The sequence below is a fragment of the Macadamia integrifolia genome, chromosome 1 (assembly GCF_013358625.1).
Source record: "Macadamia integrifolia cultivar HAES 741 chromosome 1, SCU_Mint_v3, whole genome shotgun sequence".
In the NCBI taxonomy this organism is placed as follows: domain Eukaryota; kingdom Viridiplantae; phylum Streptophyta; class Magnoliopsida; order Proteales; family Proteaceae; genus Macadamia; species Macadamia integrifolia.
In genome coordinates, this window is record NC_056557.1 from 5,832,888 (window position 1) to 5,841,528 (window position 8,641).

Consider the following 8,641-nt stretch of genomic DNA (forward strand, 5'->3'; position numbering starts at 1 on the left):
TCAGAGTATTTCAACAACCGTAAGAGGGACTTTTTTTAAAAAAGAAAAAATAGTTGTTCCAAAAGAACATCGGGGTCAACTTCAAGATAAATCGATCCAGGGGACGGAGAAAGTTTTGGTGGAGGCCAGGAAAGGGTTGAAAAATCAGCTCATGTGGGTAAAGAGGGATAGGTTGTGGCTGTGGTGTACACATGATTGAAGAGGTTAAAGAGAAACCCAAAGAGTTGGATAGAACAAAGAATAGTTGGAGACTTTAGGAAGATAAGAGGTGGAGTGTGGAAACATACAGATTATTATAGATGGATGGTTGAAGGAATAACATTTAGTATCAGAGAAAAAGTCGCAAAGACTAACAATTAGTATCAGAGCCAAGACATAAGCTTGAATTACTTGACAAATACTGATGATTATTTGACGTAGAAGGTCATTGTATCCTCGTGACTCTATGACTAATCGTCTGATATGCTTAACAAACTAAGGTTGTGACTTCACTACCACAAATTTGATTTAACGTAGTTGCGATCATTGTAGGTTATAACAGTTGGTTGTTGTACTTCAACAAAATAAAATAGATATGCAAACATCTTAACTTGAAAACCTATGATCAAAATTATGAGTATTTAATAGAAAAAATAATACATAATGGACACATAAACATCTTATCTTGAAAAACATATGAATCAAAGTTATCAATCTTTAGTTATCCTAATGGCCAAGTAGTACTAAATTAAGAGGTGGAAGCCCCAAATATCAATCTTTCTAACATCTCCGTTTGAATGTTGGAGAGCTTCCGGAATAGGTTGAAAGTTCAACATCAGAACATGATGATAGATGTCATCATACGAGACTTTAGCATTAAATGTCACTTGTACGCCTCCAACATTTGTTAACATCACGACTGGTGTTTGGAAGATATCTTGTACTCTTCAGTTAAACAGACATTCGGTCACTAACCAGTGTCGAGATCCAACAAATCAGAGTGTTTTAACACCCGTAAGAGGGCTATTTTCCTAAAGAGAAAATTTGGTTGTTCCAAAGGAACATTGGGGTCAACTTCACGATAAATCGATCTAGGGGATGGAGGAAGTTGTGGTGGAGGCCATGGTTGGGTTGAAAAAATAAGCTCATGTGGGTAAAAAGGGATATGTTGTGGTTATGGTGTATACACCATTGAAGAGGTTTTAAAAAAACCCAAAGAATTGTATAGAGTAAAGAAATCCTAAAGACTTTAGAAAGAGAAGAGGTGAAGTGAGGAAACACACAAATTATTACAAATGGATAGTTGGAGGAATAACATTTGGTATTAGAGTTAAAATCACAAAGATTAACAATTAGTGTCAGAGCTAAAGCCATAAATTTAAATTACTTGACAAACATTGCGGTTTTCGGGTTCTTTCTAAAGAACCAGCAAAGGGAGGCTAGTTCTCTAGAGCCGAGACTAGTAAATATACCTAGCTTTGTTAATTTGTGTGCTTGTGCACTTAGGTTAGCTCTTGTTATAGTTTCAAGGAAATTCCCTTACCTTCTTCCATTTGATTGGTCCCATACTAGGGGGTCTAAATTCCCAAAGTGCATTGTTGGCTCTATATAAAGTGGATTGACTGAATTAATCATGTTCTTCCATTCTAACAAATTTCGAGTGAAATGGGGAGCCCCTAAGAGAATGAGCTTTGTTTTGATATTTGGTTACATTGACAATGAAGTTTTCATCTATATCAAAATGGGAGTGGATTCAACTTTCCAATTGATTTTTTAACCCTCTTTCTACGAAAGTGATTTAGGCTCAATGGTGGAAGTTCATCTACTCACTAGGCTCAGCTCAACCTAAGGCCAAGTTCCTCTCCTATAGCATTAGTGACATCATATTTTTTTTTTTTTTGGATGAATTAAATATATATTGATCCAAGAAGAGAGAACTATACAAAGGGGAAGAAGGGGGGAGGCACGAGGCCTAACAAAGGGGCAAGCCCAAGAAGAAGAAAACTAGGGGATACAATCTCTCAAGGGGAGGGGGGGAGAAAGATATCTGAAGGCTCTATGAGGGGATGATGTGTCTGTTATGGGGGGAGTCGGAAATCGAGCTGGGCGGAATGGAGGCAACTTTGGTGGAGACATCGAAGGAGATGGTCTTCCAAATCCCATCAAAGGAATGGGAGTTGGTAGTCCATCTACAAAGATTTCTCTCCATCCAAATGTGGTTTATGGTGGCACAAAAAACAAGTTTCCCAATAGTGTCAAAGATTATGGGGCCCTGAAAGGACATATATATCCAAATCCATTCCCTATTGAAAGGGAGGATTCTCCTATAAACGAGCCAGCAGCGAGAAAGGACATTCTTCCAAACAGAGGAGGAAAAGGGGCAAGAGAAGAAGAGGTGGTCCACAGATTCATCACTTCTCTAGCAGAGGCAGTAGGCAAGAGGGACCTGGATGTGGCGGCGGAGGAGGAAAGACTGAGTGGGAAGACAATCAGTGAGGGCCTGCCAAACAGTGAAACTGTGACGAGGGATATGGCCTTTGAACCAAAGGATTTTACGCTAGAGGGTTAGCTAGCCCTTAATCCTAACGAGGTTCCAGGCAGAGGAGAAGCTGAACTTTTTGAAGGGGGAAGGGTTCCAAGTGATAGAGTCTTCCAGGTCCAAATGATTCCGGGGAAGGGGTGGAGGGAGACCCAAATGATGCTCAGGGAGGTTGGGAGGGGGGAGGAGGCCTAGCCATCCGGGCAGAGGATAGATGAAATAGGGGCCTTCCTATCCAAACCCGAGGAATGGATGGTCCCGGGACTGAGAAGGTGAAGGAGGATACCCGAGGAATGCCAGGGATCCGGCCAGAGAGAAGTCAAGGCGCCATTATCTATAGAGTAGGAGATGGCCTCGAGGGCAATTGGTTTGAGGCGAAGGATGCCTTGCCAAATCCACGAAGATTCAGGTAGAAGGATAGCAGTCCAAATGGAGTTGGACTTGAGGAGGTGAGAGTAAACCCAGGAGACCCATATGCTATTTTGCTTTGAAGCAATTTTCCAAATCAGCTTGAGGATGCCCGTTTTGTTCATATCTTTGATGCTCCAAAGGCCAAGACCACCCTAGGCTTTGGGCATGTAGACAAAAGACCAGCTGGAGGGGCAGAGGAATCGAGTAGAGTCAGTTCCTTTCCAGATGAAGGAACTGATGACATATCATATTGTTTGATCTTTGAGCAAGGAAGCTCGGAAAGAGCTATACCCACGCTATTAGTCTTTTTTTTTTTTCAATTAAAATAAAAAAATATATCATATAAGCAAATTTTCAGATATTACATCAAAGTCATGCAGAAATTGAGAATTTCCTAATCTAATACTAGTTCCCAACTTCCACAAATACATCAGGAACAGTTGAAGTCTTGAAGATTTTTTCTTTATACATGTGGTGAATACTGAATAGTATCGAACTTAGAATATCTTTCCCAAAAGACCCCAAAAGTAAGAAAAGGCCAACAATTTCCCATAGATTTTGGAATAAGTTGAATAGATCATAGGTTAGTTGCATCATCTGGAATTGAACTGTACCGCATCAGACCAGATATATCTATTTAGAGAAAGGGATCAAAATCCTCATTCATTCCTACTTTCCAGCCACTACGGATTGATTGTCCCTACCTTGTGCAGAGTTCAGACCTGGTGTGTGTAAACTGTGAGGTCCTCCTGCAAATTAAGACGTGGCAATTACTCCTCCGCACTGTTACAATGGTCCAGAGTGTCCAGACCCAGACTACGTACATAATGGATTCTTAGAGCAAGATCTCCGTCACATATATTTCTATGACGTGGCAATTACTCTGTCTCTTATTTTGGATGCTACACCATCCCGGTAATGAAAATTTTGTGCTCTGGCTGTCATATTAATGGCGGATCCTCGTGTTCTTGTCCAGTTGTCCCCTTGAAGTATACTGTAACCGAATGAAAGAGATCATAACTGATAAGTATTTTCAGGTAAGCATTTGCTCTTCCTCACTCTAATTTCTGCGTTTTCCTCTCTGATGTTTTTGTTAAAATGCCGCTGTAATGAGCAGAAATCCTGGGTTCCCAAATTGGAATCTTGGTTGGGAACTCCTCTGTAATGTTTTCCTCTGTTAAAAATTGATTCTTGATTGTTTGATTCTTACGGGTTAAGCGTTGGAAGATGGAAGTGGTTTCAATAAAAGAATCAGATTCTTAATATCCTTTATGAAATGAGTAAATTATGAATGAGGATTCATGTCCTTTGAATGTGACAACAGGGATTCAATGGACAAAGCAGAGGCCACCAATAGAATTCATAATGGGTCCGTTAAAACAGTGGTTAGTTTGTATGTAGAACAAATGAATGAAGAAAAACCGCAATGGAAGAAAACCCAGGTGGCATTCTCTGATGTACAGGTACAAATCAGTCCTAATTGTTCATTCGTTTGCAAAAACAATCCTTAATTATTTCTGTTTAGTTTGATGGTTACTTCAGCCAATAAATTTGTGAGTTTTTTGCACTGAAGAAATCGGCTTCGAGAGCGAAAGAATTATATTTGGCAAAGAGGGACATTGGTCTATTCAATGAGAATAGAAAGGTTGCAGAATCTGTAAAATCCCAAGCAGAATCTGAGCTCTACAGTGCAAGGATGAGAGTGAAGGATCTCACTTCGCAGATTGAAGAATCGGTCTTAATAGAAAAATCTCAGAAAAGTGAACTTGAAAAGCTGCAGAAGCAGGAAATACATTATAATGGATTTGCAGTCACTGTACGGAAAGCAGATAAGCACCAGTTTGCACAAGTGATGAGGGATTTGGAGTTTGCAAAACAACAATTGAGTAAGCTTAAACTTGAGAGGGATTCTGTCCTGAAAGCAAAATTGCAGGCAAACAAAGAATTTGAAGCCTCGTTTTCTAGATTGAAATCTCATTCAAGCACTGTGCAAGCGCTAAGAAAAGAGATTGAGGAAACCAATGAAGAGCTAGTACTTGTTCATCTGGCTAGGATTGAAGCAGTTAAAGAACTTGGAACAATTGAAGCCCAAAGAGAAGCAAAGGCCTCTCAATTCTCAGGGAAATTGGATAGAACCAGAAATAGAATCAAGGACATTACCCAAGAACTAGAGCATGCAAAGGAACTGGAGAGCGAACTGGCCATTACAATTTCAGATGTTGATGTTTTACAAAATGAATTGAAGCTAGTTAAGGCAATGAACGAAAGGGTTGAGAATGAAAAATCAGGTGATATCGAAGCCCATAAGGGAAGGGAAGTGGAAACACAAGCTTCAAGGTTATTGCATCCAATTACTGGAGAATTGGATGCTGCAAAGAAGGAATTAGCAAGTATCAGAGAAGAAGAATTTCAATTAATGGCCTCTATGGATACAGTACGAGATGAACTCAAGCATATTTCTGAAGAAAGTGCTCAGCTGAGGACATTAGAAGAGAAATCAGACTTGCTTCTACAAAGCATAGGTTCTAAACTCCTTAAGGGCAAATCCAAGCTGAAAGCTGCATATACTGCCGAAGAGAAAGCAAAAACAATTGTGTCCAATCTTTCAGAGACACTTCAACAGTTACAACTAGAAGCAATGACTGCAAATAGAGAGAAGAAACTTCTTATTGAAGAAGCTGCACGCGTCAGAACAGAAGAAATTCAGAAGACAGAGTCTGAGAATGACGTAGCAGAGGATATGTTACAAGCTGCCATGAAGGAGCTTGAAGCAGTCCAAGCATCAGAAGCAATCACTCTTGAGAGATTAAAATCTCTTACTGAGAAAACCTTGAAGGCAATAGCTTCAGAATCTCAGCACAAGTCTTCGGTAACCATCTCAAATTTTGAATATGAGTACTTGACTAGTCGGGCAGAAGGGGCTGAGGAAATTGCAGATAAGAAGGTTGTGGCAGCTCAGGCATGGACTGAAGCACTAGAGGCCTCTGAGAAAGAGATATTGTTGAACTATGAAACAGCTCAGCGAGAGATTAGGGAGCTAATGCTGGTGTAAAAGCAAGAGGTATACAGAATAGAGAAGTAAATAAAGGAGAAGAGACAACATGAGAAACACCGAGAAGCCACAAACACACAGCTTGAGAAAGTTTTGCCAAAAAATTCATTAAGACAATGGCAGCTCGACACCGAAAAGTCGTAGCTTTCCTGAAAGGATGCATGTAAACCGCTCTGCTACAATCACTACGAAGAAAAGGAAGAAGGTAGTTCCTTATTTAGTCATTTTTCTTTTCAGTATGAAAAAAAAAAATCATGTCCTGTATATGTCTAGAGATATGTTATTGCAGGATTTAAGATGAATTACATTGTTCTTTCTGTATTAAGCTGTAGGCCCTTGAGCAATAATTTGGTTGTCATCAACCATGTTGAACTCCATTCTTTATTTTCTTTTTTCAGCATGTTGTTAATCTGGTTGTATTTGTACCCAATTTTTTGCGAAAATATGAACATATGTACTTTTTCATCTGGAATCGATTTGCATGATTCTATGATGCTTGACATAGGAAATTTAGCTAGTCTCAGCTATCGGATATTTTTTGTTGAAAAGGAAATTTTGGCTAGTAGCAACTTCAGTTGCAGGGAAGGAAATGATAGAAGAAATAATTGTCTCCATACAGTTGGTTTGAATCTACCATATTTTGATATGTTGCAATTCAAAAAATACCTACAAGCTATGAGCTATATATATATATATATATATAGAGAGAGAGAGAGAGAGAGAGAGAGAGAGAGAGAGACCACTCATGAGAATCTGGCAGTAGTGAACTTATATTTTGGAGGTTTGTCAATAGTTTTTTGACTTTTTTGCCTCTGGCTCAAACTGCTTCCATTCATCAGATCAATTCATGCTCAAATCCAACAAATTCTAAACTTTATTAAAAGAAGTGATGCTAGAATTCATGTGTACTTTAATGAATTCTTGAATGTCATCCTGAGTTTTTAATACATAATAATTGAACTTTAAGACAAAAAAGTCTTATAGTGGAGTTTCATTTATCATTCAAGCTGCAATGCTTCACCGTAAAATATTTTATGAAAAATAATTATTATTTATAATTTTTCTGCTATTTGGCATGTTTTCAGTTGTACATGATCGATAAGTGCAATTGAACATGAGTGAAGGAAAGAATCCAATCATATGGTGGAATGGAGTCCTCCATGAACTTTGAAATGGATTATATTTTCCGACTTCTTGTATTGCATCTTAGTAAAAAATTTCCCCTTTTCTAATCCTTATATAATTTTGTATTGATTTTCAACAATCCCATAAAATGTTTTACCATGAAATAAACACAACCTAATGTAAATCTTTATCCCAAACCCAAATTACTTGAACCTTTATATAAAAGACCCAAGATAGTTGTGTTCTCTGTAAGAGGGAGCCTGAATCATTATGGAATGTGTGTTTCTCTTGTGAGTTTTATAAAAGAGTATGGGCTGCAGGTTGTTTGGTCTGAGAACTGAAAGATTCTCCAATAGTTCCCTTAACCTCTTCTTATTTATCTTCAGTGATGGTGCTATGTAAATGGTTGATCATTGATGGTTCTTTAGTATTCTTGCTATCACTGTATTTTAGCTGCTCTCATAGAAATCAGATCAGTCCTTTCCTAACCCCATTATTGTTTTGCAAAAGGTTTCTCGTTGGATTTCAGATCTTAAGTTATCCCCAAACTTAGCTATCCCTTCTCTGAGTTCTAGTTCTCGCTCTTCATTTGATTGCACAGACTTGCCTATTGCTCATCATCCTATTATTGATACTGATGTCAGATTTATCAATGTTTCGAAGTAGGCAGGTTTGGCATCTCTTGTTATTTATAAAAATCAGTTTATATTTGTTGGAATGGACTATATATATGTTATGACAGGAAGTGCGGTTGAAGCAGAAGCAAGGGGACTCATCTGAGGGATCTGAGCAATGTTATTGGGTAGAAAATCCATAGAAGTTTGGACCAGTTCAAAGCTCTTGACCCAGATGTTTCCAAAGATTCATGAGATGGCACGGCTATGGGACAGTTTCTATGTGCTGTTTAATATACAGTCTTATTAAACTTCTGGGAGAAGGCTGGGCACAGCACCCACATGCTGCAAGCTAGCGCTCGCTGTGTTTATCTTTCTGTTCCCCTTTCGAAATGAACCTCTGCCCTCCTGGATAATGCCCCGTCCCGCTTTTCTATTGGTGCAGTCCGCTAGCTTGCCGCACACAGGCAGGGTGCCTGCCTCTCTCCCTTAACATTTTAACTCCTTTTGTATTTAAGCACTAGCTAGTCAGGGACTCAGGGTAGGTTGCAAGTGTTGTTCAGTACTTCGCTAGCTTTTGGAATGGTTCTTTCTTCTTAGAAACTGTAATCTGTCCATCTGTGACTAGAAAAGATAAGATTTAAGAATTTTCATCTTACTTTCTTAGGTCATGGTGTAATTGATGGAAGGGATGAGGAATTGTCAAACTTTAGGGAGCATTTTCTAAGTTCCAGTGGACGGGGCAGATCAAGACTCAAAAACACCTGCAATTGGACTTACAAATGTGGGATATGTAGACCAAAAGAATCAAATGGGGACCATAGGACTCAATGAATCATGGATCAAGGAAGTGCAATCTGCAATGGAATTATTTTTCTCCATTGATCCCGATTTAGACGGAATTGACCGGAATCAGTCAAA

At 39.0% G+C, this 8,641-nt stretch overlaps 1 protein-coding gene across 2 annotated transcripts; it reads left to right on the plus strand.

The window, feature by feature from the left end:
- Positions 1-3,483: 3,483 nt before the first annotated feature.
- Positions 3,484-8,386, plus strand: LOC122075811 (protein PLASTID MOVEMENT IMPAIRED 2-like). Of its 2 annotated transcripts, XR_006139358.1 has the most exons (3): positions 3,484-4,392; positions 4,503-6,186; positions 7,849-8,386. XR_006139358.1 is itself a non-coding variant. In XM_042640985.1 (2 exons), exons 1-2 carry the CDS (start codon positions 4,231-4,233, stop codon positions 5,979-5,981), a joined length of 1,641 nt encoding a protein of 546 aa, XP_042496919.1. In that variant the 5' UTR covers positions 3,484-4,230; the 3' UTR covers positions 5,982-6,358. The 2 variants fall into 2 exon arrangements, 1 of the variants encoding a protein (XP_042496919.1); XM_042640985.1 differs by lacking the exon at positions 7,849-8,386 and having other exon boundaries at positions 4,503-6,358.
- Positions 8,387-8,641: the final 255 nt, after the last annotated feature.